At 40.2% G+C, this 25,481-nt stretch overlaps 1 protein-coding gene across 1 annotated transcript; it reads right to left on the minus strand.

Annotated features, from left to right (window-relative positions):
- Window positions 1-1,117: 1,117 nt before the first annotated feature.
- Window positions 1,118-25,202, minus strand: TrissinR (Trissin receptor). The gene is made up of 5 exons (XM_022840725.2): window positions 24,771-25,202; window positions 19,153-19,433; window positions 11,799-11,896; window positions 10,842-11,328; window positions 1,118-5,437 (listed from the first exon to the last, which is right to left on the minus strand). The coding sequence occupies exons 1-5, from the start codon at window positions 25,009-25,011 to the stop codon at window positions 4,757-4,759; spliced, it is 1,788 nt and encodes a 595-aa protein (XP_022696460.1). The 5' UTR covers window positions 25,012-25,202; the 3' UTR covers window positions 1,118-4,756.
- Window positions 25,203-25,481: the final 279 nt, after the last annotated feature.

Below are 25,481 nucleotides of genomic sequence, written 5' to 3' on the forward strand. Positions count from 1 at the left end.
TTAAAAGGTCGCGCGCTTTTACTATCACTTGTTGCTAAAGCTGGTTTGGCTCAAATTTCTCTTTCTTCCCTAAAGGCCTATTTCATGTTTTTAATATTTTCGTGTTTCGTCCTGTCTCTATTTATGATATTTATCGCGGCGCGTACTAATAGCGACAGGTTCAACAGTTATCTAAATTAGTGCAGAATTTTTTTACAGAAAATTATTTTGGGGAATTTATAAATTATTGTTATTAATGAGAATTTCTCACCATAAATGAGCGCCTGCCAGCGAATTCATGATTAGCAGTATACGTGTAGAAACATAGTTAATGCCCTTTGTAGATTCCGAACGAGTCGTACGACAAAATCAATTGCATTGATTTTCATATAAGACATTTGTTTGAAATCGAACAGGCCCATAGGGGGAAAAAGAATCCTCTAGCATATACATATTTCCCTCTCATGTCACTATTGGCAAGCAGGATTCTTCCTTTGACATGGACCACTAAGCACTTAGGGTCATCTTTCAAGCCCTGTAAGAGTCGAGCGCTCGAGTAGGCTAGGATCACCAGGCTTTGTCTCTGTAGATGACCTCATCGTTTAGAAATGGTGACACAATTGCGCCATCTGGACTTTTATAACATTACTATTTTTTCTATCAAGTATTCCAAATAAAACTTGACACGTGTCACTATATGATGTAATACATACATTCGTCGTCCGCTGTTGGAGCCGGCCATCTATATGTATCTCTTACCCTTTTGCATACATTATTTCTCATGAACAACAGCGTTTGGCAGTACGTAAGAGGACAGGGACGCAAGTGAAATAAAGTACAAAAAACAACGGGCCTATTGCGAGAAAATCATATATGAGATTTAGCCTATGACGTTTGCGGTCATGGGTTACGCGTACGCAAACCAGCTGCTTTACCGGAATCGGCTAGTCGAGTTAAGGCAACACGGATACCATGCGGGCTCATGTCCTTGTTATTAAGTTCTATTTACGCAGAAGTTTATTTGCCAACAATTGTACATTGTATAACAATTGTAATTTTATAAGCATCATCCACTTCGATTGCCAACATGGACAATCGACACAATCTATTCATAATTAGGCATTTAAACAGAAGCTCGTTATGTGATAAATTTAGGTATTTTATTTTCATCATCGATCCGATATTTACATTAGCTCTAGTGCTTTACATGTTTACAACTTTACCAATTACAGATGTACCTAAAGACTTCGCTCAGCGCACACAAGTATCTATACATTTGAAGATGTGATGTCCGTGTAGGGGTGCCTGTTGACTGTGTTCGATTTATTTGCATATGGAGTTGTATAATGAAAGGAAGGTAATATTGCACTGAGTATATAGCACATGTACACTGCCAATACACTGCGAACTGATCGGTATAGCTTCGTTGCGGGGTAGAGGTCTTAGAAGAGCTAGACCAGTGCAAGCTATATGGTATACTAACAACCGAGAATGTTGTATACATTTTACAAGGGATTATCAAAAATAATCGATTTTGTCTAAAGGAAGATACAATTCAGTTCTCTAGGGCGGTATAAAAGGTCATTTGTAAAGTAAGCTATCTGTACGGGAGACATGTCGTCGAAAAAATCCTTGTTCCTATCGCGCTGTAAACGTACTCATAAACAACGAGTCTACTTAACATTGACAGCAACGTACCTTATTTTATTAATCGGTAGTGATTTCTATTTACATCACAGATCTTCATTGTCACATCATCAAAATCCTGTGGAGCTTTACACGTGAATGGTAACCGCAAACGTGTGCGAGTCCTGTGGTAAATACTACCAACTGATAAAATCAGCTTGAAACACTGCAAGACCTAGATGTGTGTTATGCGTCAGTCTGATTTGAAGGGAATAGTTCCTTGATTATGGATGCCATTCGATGTTTATGAGAACGCATTCAAATAAAGGTATCAGTTAAGTTTCGAAGTACAAATGAGGTCGAGAAAAAAATCGTCGCGTGTTTGACGCTAAGGTGTTGTTTAGTGGTACGATTTGCAAGCGTTTTCTGATCAGGTAAATTTACTGTGAAGGTCCTCTACCATGTGACAGGAAAAAAAAAAGAAATTATTAAGTGTTTGCATGTAGCAGACGACAGAAGGGAATAAACAAAGTAATGATTGGTGACCGTAGACAAATGCACACAAATTTAATTCAATATGCTGTCTAAAATAAGTAAAAAAAATTAAAACACTCATCCGCAGCTGCAACCCAAGCTTAAATGGCCACCGAGCAATGTTATTGAATAGAGTTGAAAGCCATTCATTTGACTTGCTAGCTACATTCATAGAATACCTTAGTCTAGCCAGCTGGTACAAGTCATTAATACAACAAAGTAACTATTTACACTGCCAGGTATTTGCCTTCGTTCGTTATTCGATAATCTGTACACTTTTACAGGGCCTCGTAGGCATCATATATACAACGCAATGTGCCTATGAAGCAGGATAGCCCCATATCGAGGAGACCAATTGTTAGCGCTCAGCTGATGAACTGGGGGCCGAATTGTAGTTGTTGGGGTAGCCGAGTAGAAAGATCTGTCGATCGTCGACTCCACTTGACATGAATAGCGTCCCGGTTTGGTCATCAACCGAGACCTTCAGCTCTGAGTGACTATAATCGATGTTGTACCACGAACCCACTACCAAGCGTGCTTTCATCGTCAAGTCCCTTCGTTAGCTTGATATCATTCGTATTGGGAATGTTCCTACTTTTTGACATGTACCTTAGCTGAAACCCGTAGGCCGACACGTATGCCCAGATAGAACGATCAGACATTGTAAGACAGGCGCGACGCTGGTAACCGGCTAGCAGACTGACATGACCCATCAAATAGTCGTAGCGGGCCAGTTGATATTGTCGGTTAGTTAGATCGGCATCCGAAGCGACCTCTAGCGCTAGCGTCGAATTCACTTCCAGTGGATTCTCTTGCCTACTACCGATCGGGTAAACATGAAGACGGATGTAGATGTCTGCACGATACAAGCACAAAGTTACCTGGGTCGCTCAGATAAGCTATTTCGAGGCGTGATTATTAACCCGCAGACGAGGCTGTGCATTAAAAAATGATCAGTTACAATGCTGATTCGATTATCCAATACTTTTCGACTTCAAATGCTTGAAAATAACTTAACAACAACAACAACAATAACAACAAGTAAGTTTCGATTCTGTATCATGAGCTTGACGTCAAGCGCGCGAAGCACACTTTGAAGAACAGATTCCCGCTGACACGGTCGTCTTACAGAAGCAATTGGCTATGAAAATATATTTGTGGCTTACTGTAACAAATCGATTTAGGTTAACTTCAGCGTCGACGTTGTATTCCTTCACCAACCTATCTAACCTAGCTAATATCAGTTAACCTTTTTTTTTTGTTTTTCTTTTTTGTGTACGTACTATGTTATCAGTGTTCTCGAAATCCGATCGCGACAGGTTGGCTATATTGACAGTAACAGTACCTAAGCGAGTTGCAAATATACCTGGTAATATAACATTCATGTTGAGAAGACCCAAATTAATCAGTAAGCACGGAGATTTGAAACATTGATTCGAAACGTATTTATGACAAACGAGGAATTAGCACCAGGGACAAAATGGCCAATTCTTGCACCCCGTGTCTTGTACGGAAAGTTCGCAAAGCTGAAAGAGACTCGAGATATTGATTCACCAGAAAGGTGATCGTTTCTGACAATTTTTTCCAAGTTATCTACTCTATTTTTTTAACGCCCAATATCAAAGTTTATTTTTCTTCCTAATTCCAAATGTGCATGTACTCTAAAAGGGTACGAGAGGGAGCCATATGCAAAAAAAAACGGTAATGAATATGATGTGTTGTCGGGTCGGAGAAGGTCTTCATTGCAATACAGATCGCATGCAAAGTTCCTATATCCGCTATTTTCAACAGTGCCGTTGACCTAGCGTTCTAGACTATGAGTTTGTGTTATAATATTGTATGGAATTATCGTTTTCTTTTTTACATTTTATATAAAGATATTTTAATCGACACATAGCGCCTTAGCACTCAACATCAGCCAACTGATAATAGGAGCCCTCGACAAGGGTGCCGAAAATGAGCGTTGTCACAAACCTAAAGCTGCATAATTATAGCGAACGCTATACCAATTGAAAGAAGAAAAAACAAACCTATAAAAACAAGAAATGCTATAAGACAGTCGTCACATGTTAAGGTTTAAAAAGGACATAAGGTTTAAAAAAGCTATTTAGAATATAGGTGTAATTTAGTGAAAATGAAAAAATTGTTTATCTTCTATTGTGTACAATGCAAAGCTTAGAGTAAATAGTCACATTTTAAGATATGTAACTGTATGTCTATTTTCAGACTGTGGAATTATAGCGTATCTGTAACTTATTATCAGTCAGATGGCTGTTCAGTTAAGTGTACCGAGCTTGTACGCTTACGGCCCTGTCAAAAAACACCGTCGTTTTTTCAAACATATATACATTGCCTGTGCTTTCTTTTTCCCTCTCTGTTTGCACTTCATAACTTCAACTAATCAACGACCTGTTTAGCTTCGGAGGGCATGGTTACCTAATTAGTTTAGCAGAAATTGCCAATTCGTATACTCGATCTACTGCTAAGTTCTGTATGAGTAATATATTACACAGCCTAGTGAATGCCATCAAGTAACTGGACGAAATGTTTTCCAACGCGACGATATGCCTATTTACAAGCTACTCGAGGCTATTGTAGTGTTCTTACGTATGAGCAACTAAACGTTCTGAGATGAGTTCTTAGTGCTGCTTCTCGATGTTCGATTCGTTTCGACCGAGGAACCCCTGCGACAAACAAATGTCTGAGATGTGAAACTCGTTCTTCGTGAAGGCTGATGAGTTTCTTGCTTGTCTGGATTCAGACGACTTCGACGCCGTTCATCGAAAAGGTGACCGTTAGTCGAAAAGGTGCCAAGCTGCGTCGCCGTGGTCGTATTCCCCTTCAGTGCTGGGATACTGCATAGCAGCACGTCCCGCATACACTGACGAAAATTGCGTGAAAAGAGCGCATAAATAAATGGATTGATACCCGAATTCAGGTAGAGAATAAGATGAGTTACCATTGTCATGACGACGTACGGCAGTCGGGCGCCATCATACGATGAGCCCCAGTTCTGGTAAAGTTTACGTGCGTGGAAGGGAAGATTACAGGCGGCGAAGCATAAAAGGACGACCACAAGCAACCGAATAACGTTGCGGCGTGCTCGAAGGATGGTGATTGATGCGTTTGAACGCTGGCTGCTGCCGTACGACGTACGAATACGATGCTCGGTCACTGTAGGAGAATCTCGTGAAACCTGTCGATTCAACGACAGTGACGCTGAGCAGAAACGAAATCGAAAACGGGACAATGATGTCGGCGACAAAGATCGGGATGACGTAGGAGGCGGTGTGATTACCTGCAAACACACATAAAACCGATAAGGCAAACAAGAACACATAGAAGATTGTCAATTATACTAAAAGTAATAACAATTATTATGTTAGTGACAATGATACGTTATTGTAGATCTGCGTATCGGCCTACATGTTTACCATACACGAGCAAGACTGGACATATTTTTCAGTGACTAGGCTAGCAGTAGGTATAACAAAGTGTTAGGCGTTCTTCATTCTTTCACCTTCTGGTCCGTGTTTAATATCTTTGTTCGATATTAAACAATATACTACATAAATAATAACTAGTATCTAACAAACAGACGGACATCACCTAAATAGGTAGAGCCTATTGGTTGGCCGACTTACTCCATGTAGATCGCGTCTATTTTTAGATGAAAATCATATTTTCAATCGAAAAGACTAACGTGAAGCTAGCTTTGAGTGTTGGCAAGAATTTGTAAGCAATTCTTGGACACTCAAGTTCATCTTTTCGAACATATGATTAAGGCCTAGGCTTTATTGTTTCTCATCGGGGTGTCCCAAACTTCAGTTTTTATTTATAAAGTCATTATTTATGTGTAAACGAATCTACATTAAACGTACGTGTATAACCTTCGGCCGGTCGCATATGTACAAAATTATGACCGTTCTGTCCAATACATTGCCGATAACTTTGAGTAGTGATTTATAAACATCAATTAGCGTTTTATTTGCTATTATGGCTTACCTTTATTCCATCTAAACCGTTTAGTATCATTGGTTATTTGACGTGGACTTTATTTTTACCCTTAGGAAACAAGAACGGTATTCTCTTTGTAGAAGTCATCTGTTTGGAAGGTTCTCTTTAAGATACACCCTTACATTATGGTCCTACAGCGTAGGTGACCGTTACATTTAAGCAAAGTAAGAGAACGTTATTTACTCAAAATGCCACGTCATTGCCTCCCAGTAATTTACGTAGTGATTCTCTGTAGTTATACGGATTTTAAGTTGATCGATAAGTCCGTTCAGTTCTATTTGAATGTAACTTTATCGATTTAAATGACCTATATAATATATATATATATATATATATATATATATATAATATTGCTACAATGGACGATTGTTAAAATATGTTTTTTTTTTTGTACTGTTTTTAAATGCGGCTGACGGTTAATTTGATTGTGCTACAGATTTTGGGGATGTTCTAGTATACCTTTTTTAACATTTGTTCTTTGCCGGCGAAAATCGTTGATGTCCTTGGTTCTTTGGTTTCTTGGTCCGAAACTTTGCGTTCTGAACAATTCTATCTGATGTAAACCTATATTTTAACTGATTATTGTTAACCGCATAGGTGAACCTGCCTGCCTGAAACTTTCTGATGTGTGTGTGTGTATGTCTGCTACATTTTCGTACTTTCAATAACAATTTAAAGTAAATTTTCCTTGTTTTTAAGTTATTATTGTCAAACAGACTTATGACCCATTAACAGTATATACGTTCTATTGGGACACCGTACATGTATTTGTACATATATTATCTAATGGTCTGTATTTGCGTTAACGCATCCGGTCAAATGGCAGTTTGTCTTCTATACGTCAGTCTTATTGTTCAACGGAAGCTTATTTCTATGAAGTTTTAGCTCATTTAAGCCGCGCTCCAAGCATTACTATGCATTCGTACATGAACATGTCTATAATAACTTTTGCATTTATGTTTCTGGTACATCTACAAACAACACCATTGAAATTGTCGACAGTCAGAAGAGATGACCTACGACGAGAGAATCAGGAAGAAAACTTATCTTCGGATCGTACTTATTCTGTTCATATTAGTTGTATTCAACAGAAATGTGCACCTGATGTACCGATCCTCCTTTGCGAACTATTTAGTTTTTATGTTTATATCTCACTCCGTGACGACCGAGCGCTCTTTTGACTTTTGATAATGTTCTGAGTGCAAGAGATCTCCTGCTGGGCTGTATGTTAACAGGGCGGAAAATGCTACCTGAACCTGTCCTTCAGATAGTCCTACGCGAACCGTGTTATTTTTTGTCGTTATTTTCTTCTGCTTTCCGTTACTTCCGTCCTTATTCTTTCTTTATATCAAAACGACGATACGATTTTATCAGATGTAGCCTATCACTAAAGTCTGAACTGGTTCATACGCTTTATCGCATTATAAAACGAATGTAACATAATGATATTGTACTCAGCTAATGAAGCTATCTGATCCAAGGTCGGCGAATAGTAAAGGCGTGCTATACTGAAACATATATTGAACATATTTTTTTTGTAAACAAGCATTATAGCTGTGCGGAATCCGATAACACGAGGAGCGTTATGCTTCAACAACGGATAGAACGGAGATGAGCAATAGAGACAGCCATTTTTCAAAATCTAGAATCTTTAGAACCGAAATCTGTGTATAACATTAACGACCCTGTAGGCTCGCTAATCAGAAGATTAGCGAAGACATTAGACAGGATTTCGAAGTTACGCAATCACCCAAGCAGACATCTAGATTCGCCCTGGCAGGCAGATTAAACATTTCAAGCAAAACATGCATAATATCTCTTGTCAGGCAGTTTTTTAGGCTGTATTTACTATGCATGTTTGAAAGAACTACTACAAAGTCGCACTGCGCTGGCTGGTAGGTTCTTTTGAAATCTGTCAAAACTTATTGCAAGACCCGACAAACCTTGTGCCTGTTCACTTATCAAATTAACCATATCTGAACATATATAGGTACTATATGTTCGCATAATGGTGCCGTCGTATCCAGCTCCGTCCTGTGGTACAACGAGAAGGTTCAACTTCAATTTAAACCCATTTGCGAGTGGCAAATAAGTTAAATGCCACGCACCAGAGCATGCGTTTTAACTGTGTGTTGAAACTTCTGGCGGCAATAATGCCCCGTATATTTTGCTGCGCCCTTTTACAAATATTTAACAATATGGTACAAATCGTCAGTGTATTCAAAGCTATTACCTGGACTGATCATGAATATGTAATAGAAATGTATCTAAACACTTGAAAGTATACTCAATATAGTTGTATTGCTTGTTAATAGGGGGTCAAGAGCTTGTTTGCTATTATTAGTTGTTGATTATAAAGGGCATCTCCTTTAAACTAACAGGGACACCGCTCATCGGATAGACGATTAGTTAACCTAGCCTATTGATTTATCAAACATCGTTCATTTTCCCTTGCAACTAACCCTATGCAAGTGTTTGTGACAAAAACTCGATAATGGGCACATGGCCTTTTTTTTAGCTATTACTGGAACACTTTTCATGTGTCGATAATGTCAACATCTTATCCATCGATGCTTGCTGCCCTTTATATTTGAGCGTTCCCTGTCTTGTCGCACCTTTAGAGGTCTATTTTAATGGTAAGTCTATTTACGGTCTGTCGGTGCACTCAGTTCAAATGATAGGAATTGAAAAAAACAAACCTCTTAGTAATGATTTTCAAGAGAACAATGTACTAAGCTGTGTATATAAAGCTTCAACGTGTCAAAAGCATGTAGAGCGTCATAGAACGTTTAGAAAGTTCGAATTTGGCAGCCGATTCTTCCAAACGGTAACGGTTGATAGCTTCCACTCACTCTCTTATTAAACAAAGTTCGAAACAAATCAGTTACCAGTGTGATTATATTAAATGCAACATTACAATGGCTAGAAACCTACTAATGATAATGGTAGAAGGAGAAGGGTATCAAATATATCCATGCATATAAAGTTTCTACTGAATAAATCGTCTGCCGCTTTACCTACGCCGAATCTCTGACCATTAAATATCTATATGAGCAGAATCTGAGGCCGTTCATCGGTGTGTGAAATGATCTTGATTGAGGAGCATACTTTAGTAATCTCTGGCCGATATTCGAGGAATAGTTTCCGTAAGAATCTTCCCTAAATCTAACGACTATATCGCACGGGGAACTTAATAACTGATATTTCGTATACATCACAAGGTACGTGTGAATGCGGAAGGAAATTAATTTATCTCCCATTATGTTATCATGATAGAGTGTGCCTATGTTAATGATGTTTTGGTACTGATGCAACAAATAATAGTTTGTAAAACTTAAACGAATGCTAGATGTAACATTATATATATATATATAAGTCAAACGTGTGTTTTTATATATATATATATATATAAAAACACACGTTTGACTTTACGACGGAGGAACAGGGCGGTAACATCACGAAAAGTCATCACTGTTACAGCTCTGCTATGGAAACGTACCAGTTAGGCATGTCCTTGTTATAAAATGTAATATAGCACAAAGGCTAAGTCCATACGCAGAAGTATAACAGTTCTGCTTTAACTTAGCATGAACTGACTTCTCTTAAGAACGGCCACTTATGTACAGGCGTTCATGCGTTTAGAACCTTGATAAAAATTGTCAAATTTGACAGATTGGCTAAGTTTTTCAGTAGTATGATAACCGTTGCGTATTGGTTATTGGTCCTTATCTTACGAGCGAGCGTCAATTGACCTCCTATACTCCTTTCGTCCGTTGCCGCAAATACCGCCAAACTGTCACGTAGATACGCTCAGAAAAGGGAAACGGTAGCTGGCCATACCTTTTGTCTCAGCACTAGGCTTATGTCTGCTAATGACAAGGATATCACACAGGATAACAAAGAAGAGCCTAATCATCAGGGTAGAAAGTCACTCGTATCTGCAAGTTTGTTTAGCATCTGCACGGTCAATAAGGTACTTTGCCATCACCAACTCTAGCAGACATGAAAGGTCGAAAAAACTAGAAGGCGGATTCTGCTTCGCCTGACTAACCTATAGCCCCTTTCTCTGCTTTTCTTGCTCATCACATGCCTAACATCAGATGCCTTGCATTGGTCATTTTGTCCAAGTTCGCCTGCTGACCATCCCGGTTTACACCTGGCGCCACGTTCGCTTGCTGGCTTTCAGTAACCAAAGCGTTTTTTTCTGTTAGCAGGTTCACAAGATATACCATCGTTGAGAAAACCTAGGTCGGTGAGAAAAGTAGCGTTCCTCGTCATTTGTCTAAACGTGCTAGTTTTTATAGGCTAAGCAATTTAGATTGCACAAAGGAAGTATCTCGTTTATAAACGTCGAGCGCTTTTTCCAACAGGTAGATAAGCTTCATAATTTTAAGGGAAAAGTATATATATTTACGCAAATAAATTTTAGTCCCTAACACTTTTTAAAAATTACCTATAAAAAAAATGAAAATGGCTTACAATGGAAAATTAAAAAAATAAGGGACTGTATATCAGTTTAATGTAAACGATTTTAGGGGGCACGAGTTTCACGAATTTCAGCGTCTTGCTAATATGTCTATATTTGACATAATTCTGTTGGCAGACCAATGCCTATTACAGGCAGCTTAACATCAAGTTCATGCGTCTGAAATATAGGTCGGGTATTGTACTATTGTATCACTTACGAGTGTTCTGCCGTTGACCTGTACTTCCTGCTGAGCTAATGGCTGACTGAGTGACGATGGCAATTCCGAAAGAGACTCCCGATGTACTTGAGAGGAATGCGTAGGTGTAGCCAGTACGTGTTGACCTTTTTCAATGGCGAGAGTGCTACCGATACTCTGAGAGATCTCCTTGTCGTCAAGACTCGCTTGCTGGGAATCATTGGTAATCGTCAGTGTCACTTGAGCACCTTTGAGCGTTGTACCTGTTGCAATAAGGGTAGCTTTGCCGTCTGCAGTCTCATTTTTAGGCTGTATTGTGCGCAACATATCCTGCGATTTCCACAGTCGCAAGCAAATGAAGGTATAGAGAACGCTAATAATAGCTAGTGGGACTACAAAACAGACGATAAAATTGATAAGATCGTAGATTTTGTGCATGCGATGATAGGACGACTTTCGCTCGCGCCTCATGACGCACAACTCTCCCGGCTGGTCCTCGATGTCGTACCTAATAATCACATCAGATACGTATGAACCCATCATCATACGGGTTGACGCACCGGAAATATGTGTTCTACTTACTTATTGAAGCGAATTGTAATCATTATAGGCATAAAAAGTACCGACCCAAATGGATCGTTTACCAAATATATCTATAGACGAATACGACTATCTCCGCACAAAAAGTCTGATGCAATTTTTGCAAAGATGCTACAGTCGAATTCGACATATTGCAGTTTGGTACAGATTCAGTAATCTCTTCTATTCTCGTTCACTAAAGGTTGAGCAAATTCTACGGTGTATCATATACGAATAAGTTTCCTCCCTTGCCCTTATTTCAGATAAGTTATTAGATTTCAAGGTTTCGAGTTGGGGGCATTTACACAGAGTGTACCGCGAGTGTTGTGAGGTAGAGATGATGGCTGTAGCAGCGATGCACGCAACGTGACCCGCCTACGCCTGTCGTGCTGTACTTACCTAATGACACCGTATATAATAAGTTTCGGCGATGAATATGCCGCAGCTATAAGCCATACGAAACAAACCACGATTCGTAACCTGTTTAATGTGATCACCTGGAAACAATAGCGACTTCAATTAAATTACAGTAAGTGTAAAGTCACTTCAAGTTTAACAGTTCTCACCACTTGGCCATCCATTAAGCCATACGCCTGGCGATACGAATTGCTCACTCTATTTTCAATGCAAACAGCCACTGTTCAATGACAATTTAGGACCCACACAGAAATACTACTTGGGTCAGCAATACAATGTAGCAATAACAGAGGTATTACTAGACATTTTAATCGACCTTTCTGATTTGTTTTTCTTCGTTAAAGGCAGACTATTTGCATGCATCGATTATAAACTGCTTTCAATATGTTCTACCCAGGCACAATTTTCAATGGCTTCTTGCCTTACCAATTATCCTGGAGACTGGTGTAGAATTCTTGAAGGATCTTTTTCTGTGACTACTACATGTTCATATACTAGGCAGACGGTAGGGCATACAACCAACCCCTCGAAGAACCCGAATAATGGTGACATATCACTTCCAGCAGAGCATACAGCAAAAATATAAAAAGCAAAAGAGGTTTGGGAACTTCATACAGATTGAGAGTATTTACTGTTCGCGCAGCTAAATTATATCTAAAAGACAAATAGGAATACGTCAAATACAGATACAACTGCGTAGTATTTGGGATAAATGGGTTTGTCATTTCTCGAAAGCCGATGGTCAAGTACTATAACTCTCCTCCTGCTCAACAAGATTATTGTCCTTGTTTCGTTCGGCCAATAAAATTTTAACCCTGACTTCAAGCCCCAAAAACAATTATGTCGGATGAGAAGGCAATGCGTCTCTCCATGTCAAGGAGTTGCGGAAACAACTCAGCTTCTGAAGACATGGCAGTCAGAAGACATGCGTTGATTTAGCAATTGTCTTCTTTGAAAAAAGTGACTTGTTCTTTGTATCCTTGCCACCTCTCAAAAAGTCAACTAATATTTGTTTGAAATCCTGTTTGAGTAGTCTTCCCAGTTAAAAAGCCTTCGCCTTGCTTCGGCAGCTTTTTCAGCTCGTCTAAAGGCAATTAAGTAGATAAAGGCCGACTCACAGGCCACAATGTAACGACAACGATCAAGTGCAACATTTCTATAACGTTTTGCATTTTGCTTCGAATAACTTGGTCGTCCTGTGGACCAGTGTAGGCTCAATGAGCGACAGTCCTGAGCCACATCGTTTCCGAGCTACGTATAATTTTTTAGCAATTATTCATTTAATTTTGGCAATAACGAACGGGCAGTTGTAGTCATAGGCTGTCATAGACGGTTCGCTAAAACATCAGTGGCACCCCTTTTCCCCTTCTCAACCGTTGCTTATTACGCCGACGTCCGTAACAATCTCATATCAGTTACTCGATTTCCGTTTCTAGCACAAGACAGTAGCTGAAACAGTAAGGATGACGGAAAAACCGCCTGCGGAAAAACCCCCAGGAGAGAAGCTCCCCGCGGAGAAATCTGGCCCGGAAAAGCCGCCCTCAGAAACCCCAGCTAAGGAACTGTCTAAGAGGGCTTACATGGAAAAGTTGACGTTACGACTTATGAAGTCCGAAGAACTTGAAGACCTGCCAAAGTACTGGAAAGATGAAGTTGGAATTGCAGTCGACTTACGTGTAATTAGAAGGTGGTACCGGTTGGACCCGGAAGGATTTCGTGTAGCTGTCGATAGTCAAGACAAAATTGTAGGTATGACAACAGTAATTAAACAAAATGATTTGCTTTATGTATTAGGCTATTTGGGTGTTCCGAAAGAGTTGCGTGGACAGGGCATTGCCAGCAAACTATTGCAGTACGCTCTCTCGCGGTGTCCGAATGCAAATTTCGCATTAAACTCAGACTCGAACAAGCTGCAGATCTATACTCGACGAGGATTCAAAGAAGTAAAAGACACCAATGGTTTCTCATTTATCGGGAAGTTCCCTCAGCTAGCTGAACGGAAGCCGCCCGAAACCGATCTCGAAGTCGTCACAATAGCGCCGGCAGCGCCTGACCTGCGGCTAGTAACCCAGTACGATAAGGAGGTCTGTGGTTTCGAGAGAAGCGACAGCCTTCTTCAGTTGACAGGGGAAGGAGTAATTGTACTAGGCATAAAGCAAAGGGGAAAAATTGTTGCCTATGGGAAGATTCAGCCCTACCTATTCGGCGGCGCTTGGCTAGGACCATTGTATGCCGATGGGTTGGAACTGGCCCAGTTTCTATTTTATCGATTGGTCAGGAGGTATGAGAACCAAGATTGTGCCTACTTGTTTACCATCGTCAGTGACCAGTTCAAGCCATTTGCAAAGACACTGATGATGAAACAGGCCGAAAAGCTTACACGATGCTACCTAAGACCGGATAATTTGCCGCCGGTTAAATTGAAAAAGGTCTATACGTATGATGATCCGGGATTTGCGTTTGTTTAGTCGCGATCTCGATATGACTTCCATATGACGGGAAACGACAGCTTCTCCTCGTAGCACAGAAGATCAGCGACGAGCAATTGGGCCAGTTAGTCCTAAGAAATTGATCATATCCCATGGATTCTTGTAGCTGAGTGAGGTTGGCATGGCGTATTGCTATTCCAGTTAGGCGACAGATCGATTCGAATTAAAAAAAAAAATACGGGTAAATAATGCGAGTGCAAAAAGCGGATTCAGTGAATGATTCTGTCAAAAGCTTCCCTTTAAATTTCGATTTACATTTCCGACTTATGTCGACGACCAAGCGCTTGCGACCCTATTCGATCTCCATGTAACCAGCTTATAGGTAGTTCCGCTTGGAAAATAAATGATTTATACGTGTTATCCCTGCATTCCTCATAATTTTGGATTACGCAATGTTTTCAATAATGGAAAAATGGTCGATGCGACAAGTATACGATGATAATGTTCGACTAAAATCGAAGACAAACAAAATCAGAGAACGCTGTATGTAATGGCGTTTATACATTCCTGCAAATATAGAATCGATAGAAATATAAGGTATGAAAAGGCGGGGCATGGCGTTGTTTGTACATGTTACACGATGCATGTACATTCAATTTACCAAAAATATTGACAGCGTGCTCGCAGGAATTTTCGCTTTTTATACAGCGACAATTTCGAACAAAACCATGATGAAATGTGGAGGTGTCAGTGATCTAATTAGTATGATTCGATTCCTCAGAGATGCAAACGTTTTTTTCAGTAGTTTTTTTGCGCATCTGACTGTCCCGGAACTTATCTCTGTCTGCCAATTTTTTTGACCATAAAAGAATCCGACACGCTTTCTGTCCATCGACAATATTTTATGACCACACATTTAGGTGCTCGGTTCATGTTAGACTATAATTATTAAATTTTACCATCGACGCAACCAGTCGATCTGCCTGCTTGGCCAATGGATATCCAACTGTGTCGTATATGATCCGCAGAATGTATGAAAAGATAGATAATTTATAATAATGCAATCGGTAATGATAAATTACGTGTCGGACAAATATGCAGTGAACGTTTATAGGAGATCCGTTTAGAAATTTAAAACCGTTTTTAAAAAGCAATGTAATGTAAACAAAGTACGGAGGTGGGAGTCATAGCATTGGCAATATAAGTACGCATCTACTCACTGGTGTAGATGCTATGTTTACTGAGCGTTACCGTTGTTGACACCTCGATAATCTACTCTCTCTATGTAAAATATATCTGATAAAGCTATATATAGCTAAATAGTAATTATATTTTTAGATTGAGACCTACCATACTCGTTATCCGATAAAAGTGATATCTTTCAAATCAATTACGTTATTAGTTTTTGATCAGTATTATCTCAAAATATATTTACCCAACGTTAATTAGAGAATTCAAAACGCGGTCAGGTGTTCATTTCCAGTTTCCCGCTTGAAAAAAAATGGGTCACTTCTAGGTCATTGTGGGCAAGCCAATGCAACACGCAGTGAACAATCAATTTCAAAACGTATCGTATAGGATTTGGAAAAAATTACGATATTTTTCAATGTGGATATAACAAAAATATTAAGGAAACACTGCTCATATACTAGAAATTGTTGTATCACAGCTACCCAGCATATGACAAACAACCGAAAAGCAAGGATTTAGACAAATGTTCGGAGACGTGCTACTACTAAAATATGTTATGTTTCTAAAGGTAATTTTAATATGTCCTACAGCCTGAAACAGACAAAACTCGTGAATTTTACGGTAGATCGCGGACCGTTTTTTTTTTACCTGTCGCATACAGCCATTGCGCGAATTCAACATTATGCCTCAATAGAAAACGTATTTACTTAGTAAAAAATGATTACTGCAAGGTGTATATATATATATATATATATATATACACATTTATTCAAACGTATAATTATCAACTGAACAATAAATGAGTAAAGAAAAATGTCGTAGTACTAGCAAACAAAGGAAACCCGATTAGTTCTGTGAATTAGTGCTTGCCAACCACTTTAACAGCCTGACTACAAGGAGCCATTTTTAACAAATTGACATTTACGTAGATTGAATATGGCACAAATGGGGTTTCATTCGACAATTGCTTATTGTTATACAATCTAACCAAAAATTACGATGCCCCCTGCGCCCTTCCCACTGAACACCTTCCTTTCGTCAGTGTCCATTACATCAATTTTCACCCAAGCTGATTCAGCACCTTCGTCAGGCCGAATCAATCCTAGGCTACTGATGTCGTAGCGTGTACAGTTTTGAAAATCTCGTATCTTCGTCGAAGATGTACATAGGACTATGGTTTTCTTCCTAGTGACAGCTTACTAGAAGGACATAAATTACTATACACTCATCTATATCATTGTACCTCATTTTTATACCTTTTCTTCTTCAAACTTTTTGATTTTGTCTCTGCCGATATGACCGAATAGGCTGTGGTAGTTCTGGACGGAATAACGGTGTCCTAAGACATAGGCTTCCTATTAATGTCTGTTTTTTTATTTTCAGATAGGACAAACACCCATCTTATTTCACAGTCTGCTGACCCTGTCACTTCTTTGATGCAATTTTTTGCTCAGCCACTGGCGACATTAAGACGGAGTCGCAGTTTCAGGTAATTTATGCCGAATGTTTTTCGAGAACTTGTTTTATTTATCCTCGGCCTCCTGTTCATGGTACCTATATGTTGAGCATCGTAATGAGCATCCATGTAATACTAGTGTTTCCTCAATGAAAGATTGGTTTTGAAGACTCTTTGAGACACATGTTTTCATCAGCAATACGAGCCTCTGCAATCATGGAGAGTAGCGCTTTTTGTCTACCCACAGCGAGAAGCGGCCGTTATCTCAGATCGGGGTGCGCGAATTTTCAAATAAGTTGATTTTCAGTTCTTATCGGTATAACAGGTTTGTTTTAACTACAGCATAGAAACAATCTGAATGCCCTGTTTGATTGTCTTCCGTAGGTCTACTTAGTTCAAGCTACGACCGTATTGCTGACTGCGAGGCTGATGAGCAGGGCGTTGTTTCATCGATAGCTTGGCCATTATCGCTGTGGTTTTATTTGCCTCGCAGCCAGTAAAATTCCATAGTAGATCTTCAGCGATTTTTTTTGTAATTCTTGTTTGTAGATGATAACTGTCACCCCTCCGACCCACACTTGCTTAAGATTCTCCCATGACCTAGGCAATTTTTTAGACAATAGATAAATGGGGGGGGGGGGGGGCAGGGGCAGTGCGCTCCATTTGAAGGTTGGAAAAATCTGCACCTTTAGCAAAATTGAAACATTACGATTGAAAACAAATCCATTGAAATTATAGGGAAATTTTTATATTGAATCCCCGGTATATTTATATTGTATCATGAATTAATTGATCGAACTCGTAATTTTCCTTTAACCTAATAGGTTTTCCTGTTCAAGCTGTTGACCTTGTGTCCCTTCGTTATTTTGAGTCTGTCGGGTATCGTTCTGTTCGAAGAAATATATGCAACGTTGTTTCTCAAACAACATAGCCTTTTCCGTTCGCTATCAGCCCTGTAGGACAGGCGAAGTAGCTTTTTCGGTATCGACATCCCTGTACACAACAATACTCGAATACTTCTTGGGATATTTTATTTCACCTTCGGTATCTGATGCCTATGAGGTAAATCATATGACCGTTAACACTTTACGTCCTAGTTTGATAACGATCGTTAGCCTTGATGAAAAATGATATTTACACGCCGGCCCCAGCTGCTCGAAAATTAGGGCTGTTTCAAAACGCTAGCTATGAGTTATGTCTTGCCGTACTGTACGCCATGTTAATATTATTGCCATTCAGTTAAAGCAAATACTAATACAACAAGCATAATCAGCAAAGAGTTGCTAACGTGAGTGAGGAAAGGGTGAAGGAGAAACACGGCACTTTTTAAGTAATCTAGAGGGAGGTATAACAAAAAACTAATATTTTGTGGCCCCATATTCTGGTATTTCAAGAAACTCGAGCTCGACTAAGAGCGGACCCCAAACGACAAACTTGTTCATTCGTTTACGCACATGTTCTTATAAGAAGCATCCCGTTATTATGTAATTCGCGAAATAAATAAAAAAAAGCTATCACTTTTATACAATAAGTAAACCTTGAATTAAGAATATGTATGTATGTATGTACGCTTGATAGTTACTCCTCCTCATGGGCATCTGCTTTCTGCCGGCGTCAAGAGCTTTTGTTTCCATAGGAAGTAATTAAAATATGTAGAGAGAGAGCAAAGCGCAAAGGACTAAAATACAAAAAATCGGTGTGAGAAAAAACAGGCACCTTCGCATGCGGAGTCGGAGAAGGGCAACTGTACATAGCAAAGGGGAGGAAATGTAGATTTAGGCAGATTTTAAGATGTAAAGGTGTATAATACTTTTTTAATCACTGCTTAAATAAAAGAAGAGGATAGGAGAGGAAGTTAAGCCAATGAGAAAAGGGTATGTTTTCAATGACTAGTTCATGATAAAATCATGAATTCTTCGCAGAAAGGCATTACAGAAGCACCAACGGTATATTTAAGCAATAGCTTAAATCAACTACTGAGTACTGTTCAGCGTTTTCAAGCGCAAATTTGACCTTGTCAACTCTGCCAGTTGTCTCAGTTATATCCTTTGCTTCGTGCTTGGGCTTGTAGCCTCTTTCTCCTTTCGTTTGAATCGTCTGAGATGGACGATAATATCATACATAATTTGTAGGTAACTTCTATTGTCGTCCACTAGTGGGCGTTCAAATCGCTTCGCCCTTTGATCTGATGTGTGGTACCAGACGGTATTGAAAGTTGAAATTAATTATTAACCTATTTTACCTTGTATTCTATTCTTACCCGTTTACTCCACATCGGGTGACAGATGGCAAGATAGCGTTCGACCGAAATAACCGTTAGGATGAGTATTGATGCCGTGTAGCTCATGCCGTGCACGAAGTGATACATCTTGCAGAGGAAGTTACCAAAAATCCATTTCTCCATCAGGTAAAGCGATATGTTTTGGTAAACACAAAATGTCCCCACGCATAAATCGGCTATGGCTAGATTAACCAGGAAGAAGTTGGTCGTTGTTCGCATTCGACGGTTCAGACACACCACCAGGATAACCAATAGATTCCCTGCAAGATTCCGAATCATAAGGACAAAAGACGTAACGGTATATCCAATCTGAGCCTATTGCTAGATCTGTCATTGTTTTAATTATCGTTGTAACCTACTATCTACGGTAAGTGTGCAGATCGGCTAAGGAAAAAATATTCTAGTGAGAGATTTTATCTCATCGTTGCTAAACGTCTTCGTGTGAAAAGGCCGACGGCTTTTTTTTTACACGCTCTTCCCACGGCTCTTATGGAGTGACTCGGTCGCATGCAGACAAAATGCAACTTCCGTGAAATGCATTTTATACTTGAGATTATCTTTGTTGTATTGGTTCTCCATTGTGTTCTGGTAGAGGCCACCTGGCTGTAATAAGTTTCGTGTTGGGAACCAGCCGTTTGATACAATGTCTAGCCAAATGCGATACCGGACGTAAAACTCAAAATATAGAGGCCGTAGTAAGAAGAGATAAACTCGGTTGATAGCCACCGTTCCTGCGGTACAAATAACCAGAGCAGTCAATCTATGGGTCATTATGACTAAATTCTAGATTTTCCTCGAATTTTAATTCGGGATAGTAACGTGCCACGCGTACTCACAGCTTATATCTAACGTTCGGTATTTTGACCAAGCGTCTTACTGGTCGTGGTTGAGCGGGCTACGTCGCGTTTTCCATCCACTTTCATTCAAAATTATGACATCGAGGGAAACAAATACGATTTTTTGTTAATCGGGAATTCGTGTCGCAGTTGCCATAATTAGAATAGCTCCATGCGATGTTTGTCACTTTTCCTTCGTTTGTTAAGTACACCGTGATTTTTTTCGTGTCTATTTAGAATTTCAGTGTCAATGTGCTTCTGAAGATAACATTTGCCATGTACCGCTTTTCATAGCGCAACATACGTGTCCATACATGCTACTCATGCTAAAGCTATTTAGTGCTTATATTGCTATACTATGTGAGTATAAAATGCAGTATTACCCCATAGGTGAGTGTTGAGTTTTTCCCATACTTCCCCTGCAAGGACTGAAGTAACTGGGTTGGAAGTAATTAACTTGTGGTCCCTGATCTCTTTCAGAACCTGCGGCCTCTGGTTTGTTTGACCCACACATTTGGCTTTCGTTATCAGCCCAGCTGCGTCCACATAGCGCGCGCGTGATTTTCATGTGGGCGTACTCTTTCCAATGGGAAATACTCGCGTTCATCTCCTCGGTGGCTGTGCATAGTTGCCACTGCCCCTGACAGTCCTAGCATTTCCGCATATTATGACAATCAACGTAATACATCCTCGGCGTTTTTCTGTAAAATCCGGGTCTGTTTGTTTGGAACAGGTGTCAGGGTTTGGCCTCCTCAAAGGGCTCAGGCTTTGTCGCTGCCACTGACATCTGAAGGACTACTTCATTTGTCGGAAACTCACTCTCATATTGGCTAACAGCTTTGACCCTCACCGCGTCCAAGGCATCTGTTCGTTATTTGCAGTCTCAACAGTAACATCTATATATATATATAACGATATTGGTATATACCGTATCAGGAGGTGACATCTAAATAAATCGAATTTTCGCCAATATTAGCGCGTCGCCATTACAATTGGTGACACATAAAGGAGAGCGGATCGTTCGCCAATTTAAGGATGGACGATGGTGGCTCAAGCTGCGATGCAAGGATCCGTAGCGCATTGTTTCTCAGAGAATGTGGGAGAAGTCTCGTTGGCGCTCAAATAACCATCTGTAAACTACTTGAGGCCTGGCCAATGGATTAGAACGTCGGGAACAGCGCCATTTTTTACAACTTGACGCATAAACGCCTGCTTCCAGGCCCTGTTCCAGAATGCTAGTTCCGAGTCGTTTGGGGGCAGCACGGGGGCGTAAGATGAGCTCAAGATCCGTCTGTTCGAGCAGTTTCCAGAAGAAGCACCATCCCACGCGGCAGAATATTATGTTCGTAAGGCTGACCAAGACCTGTAAACGTCAGATAGGGGAGAAGCAGATGTTGATAAGGGAGAAGCAGATGTTAATGGTATGCTGTGTCAAATCAAAGCGAACACAGTACCGTATCACACGAGCCCAGACCGAAGCTGCGATCGTGTCTTGCCACACCTGTCAGAGAGTAAAAGACGGGTGGACATGCAGGCATGCGAAAAACTGTGCAGGGATACTAAGCGCTCTCAATCGGCCCCGGCGTCTATGTCTAAGCCTAAGGGAACGAACGCGTATATTGTTAGATGTACTCCAACTAGAGATATCTTACAATTGAAGCGGCGAGCGGCTGCGCAGAATGTCTAAATGCGTACGCCCAAGTGTCCATGAATGTCATCTCAACAGCCAAGGAGAACATTTGGTTTAAGCACATAAGGACGAAACCCAGTGCGGACAATCATAAAGTGTGTTAGATCACGTATGTCGGTAGCGCAGGTAAATACGCACCAATTTAGTTCTAAATGTTTTCATCGCTGTCGTTACATGAGGACGAGTTGTCACTCGGATGGACCGCATTTGAGCTCGTATTAGTGCGTTGTTACTATAACATACATATAGCAAATTTACAGGAGGCCCCAAATGCACCGGGGACGAGCCGTGGTCAAGTCGGCCAAAAACTGACTTAAAACATAAATCGTTCAAAATATATTTAGTTTTTTTTCGTTATACATTTTTATGCGAAATTTTTTACTTCAATCACCGACTTAGGCTTGCATAAAATCGCGGCCAGGAAGTGGACGTAAGTCAATCAAAGAGATAAAGCATGACAGATCAACGGGACAAAGGATTTGTAGATCCGGGACGACACGGCTGGAGGATCCAAGAAAATAGCGGAGCAGTGCCAGATGCAATAGGAGAAACAAAAGTAGCAGATTCAAAAAATTCCCGGCATACGAAAGGAATCTTCGCTATTTAACGAAGCGAGTCTGAACATGGTTCACACCAGCCATAGACTTGTTACTCCGTGCGCGAAAAGTCCTCCACAGCAGGCCAACGCCATGCACAAAAGAGCACGTCCTATTGGAGGTTCCTTGCTGTGAGATAATGGCATGCGGGCACTAACGGTAGTAGAAGTAGGCCCACTATTTTCCGGTGCGCACTCTGTCGTTGCCTGAGGTATTCGGGTAGACTCATTTGTCTTGCCTCCGAGCTCATCTCACTAGTTTATAGATGGTTGGTTCTAACTCAACTCTAAAAGCTCTAAAGTATATACGTGTCTACTTAAATATTGGCTTACGCCTGGCCCATGATTCTCGGTGAACAGCTTTGTTTCCTGTAGGCTTTATGGCCTAGCACTATGGCGTGTACAAAGGCAAATATAAAGCAAAAGGAAATAGATACGGGGATACACTTTCAGCACAAAAGTAAACCGACGTACAGCCGCATGTTTTTCGAGACAAAATTAACAGTTAAGGCTTGACACGTTTAGATAACTATTATATCAGAAAGAGCTGATTTTTACCAGCTACTCTCAATGGATAAACCACCTAACAGTACCTTGTTATGAAAGCGATCGGTATCCCATGACGCGACGTATAATTTCAAATATCTAAGCGTGTTAAACGATCTGCTGCGTAACTCTGTCTATCGTCTAATGACCTATAACATATTGTGGATAAATAACAATCGTGTGTGTTTTTGAGCTTTGTTAATGACTCTAATATTACAGTGTAAACCTACGAGTAACGGCTATATATTCTTCTAATATTATTTACTTACTGTAATACGTCAATAGGACCAGGACCGTATAATATGGTCGGGCAATAGACGAATCAATGTAAGTTTAAATAAAGACTTTTAAGGAATCCTTCTGCTTCTGTCAACTACCAAATACGTGTAATTTTTCACACCTCAATGATAGGACGTCACCAAATCCGACTACCTCAACGAGCCTGTGTCGCCTTGCTACCACATTAACTCTGTGTCTAACTTTTATAGACGCTGGCTGTAAGCACCTTAACCGGCCTTCGCTGCGAAACGAAACGTCGCTTGTATGGTAAGTAAAGCAGATCTTAGCAAGCTGCTATATCCTGGCACCACAAAATGAACGTGATAACGACGCACACTGCGTGACAATTCGTCAGTTCGCTCCTCTTTTCCTTCAGCTATAACTGATCATATGAGGCTGCTCGTAGTCTTAGGCGGGTAACTTGGCTAGTAAATTTCCAAATCATACTATTGAATCATTCCTAGTGAAATAGACTTTTATGGCTAAAGTTAACAAATACATTCAAGGGTTTAAAAAAACTAACATCATTTTTTTGACCCACTTAATGTTTACCCGTACAGATGTTTTTGATTCGGGCTCAAATAGACATTAGGATGCACCGTACGAATCTACAGCTCGCTGCGTTATGTGAGTTAATTTTGTATCGCGTCACGTATAGGTATTTTGTTATACAATATTACGCGTCAATGAGCATCAAGTGGTGACCGCTGAAGATGTGTGTGACGGTACACTGTACAATAGTACGACCTGTGAACTAAGGTTATAAGGGATCCCATTTGAGTATTTGGATATCGTCCACCTCGTTTAAAGAAGAAATCGTTGGACTGTTGTGGCGCAAGCGTCCCAATATGCGTATTTTTTTATTCAAAAAGAAACGATGCTATTGTTCGTTTACGTCTAGGGACAGCTCCTAGGGAAGCAGTGCTCACAAGCACAAACCGAACATCGTTGTAAATATTGTTCTTGTGAAACAGTGTTTTTAAGACAGCCAAAAAGTTCTACTTTACATAGCAAACAAGTATGTACATTTACTTTCGTTGAACAGAGAAGTAGTTTCGATCAGTAAGAACATCAGAAGTCTTTTCGGCTTATTACTACACACTTATTGTGCATGCTGCGGTTTCAACACGCCTCCTTGACATTTGTTGAATACTGCCAGACGCAGAGTTATTGCCGATAGTTGGTAACGAGCTGAGAATCGGTCTTTATAGGTAGACGTCCAAATTAGTCGTTCAGAACTTACTCTGTTATCATAGCAAAAAGCTTTTTGCTACGTCCAGACCTGCATTGAAAGTAAGCTTGTCTAGTAAACGTCGATTCACAAACATCGTTGAGACGCTGGACGAAGGACAATTTGATTTATATATGCTTTGAGAAACAAGTCCCCTTCTCGGACGCGATTCGCGCACGCTTATTAAATGTTGGCTCGACCTGTTTTGCTAAGATATTGGTCTAAAGTCGTTCCGCGCAAGCAAGCTTCGGAAGAAAATTTATCCAGCCATAGTAATCTCGAATATACATTATATGACTGACTGAGTGGTTATTTATTGAAATAGAGCACTCTCTCCCTATTATATTACCTTCCGGTTATATCTATTTGACAGCAAGTCCAAGCAGAAGAACAGGCAGCTGTACCTTACAATAAACTTACCGAAAAAGCAGCAACAGAATACAAATGTGTAGGCTATGAAAAGACAGAGACTTGTCTCTGGAGAGAACAGAACGTTCGAGTCTGCCCCTCCTACCAAGCCTACTGCTCCCTGGCCTGTGCTTCCGTCAGCTCCCGTTGCGATTCCACTGAACGCACCGCCGCTCGCTGAAGCGTTGATCTCCACACCTGTCACGGAGAAGTCATCCGCGACGAGCACGTCCGCCGTCGAACAGTTGCACATCTGTAGAAAATTACGACAGCAGGAACAAGCGCCATGTTAAACATAATTCGAAAGCACGATTCCGTCAATACGTAAATATTTAAATAAGCAGATAGGTCTGTTATTTATAAAGTAATTCCTTTATCTTTTCAAAATCCTGGTTTGATTAGGGACATTTTTGCGATGACGTTACACGATACGAAAGTAGATTCCTCCGTACGCGTCCGATAGCCAAAAAAAAAAAAAAAAAACACCAGTTGACATCAACGGAACCAGTATTCCAGAAAGTGTTCCGAATTTGGTTACAGGGGCAACTAGTTATAAATTGTCTCTGACCCCTTGGTCCTGCTTGAAATAGTAATCATATGAGATACGCTGCATCTCACTATACTAGCACAGTTAACAATGCAATGCGCATAACAGATCTCATGCCATAAAAAGTTAATGGAACCGTTAAAGTTTATTAATGTACTAATAATGTGTACGTTGTC

Source organism: Varroa jacobsoni, unplaced genomic scaffold, assembly GCF_002532875.2.
Source record: "Varroa jacobsoni isolate VJ856 unplaced genomic scaffold, vjacob_1.0 scaffold_883, whole genome shotgun sequence".
NCBI classification, from domain to species: Eukaryota; Metazoa; Arthropoda; class Arachnida; order Mesostigmata; family Varroidae; genus Varroa; species Varroa jacobsoni.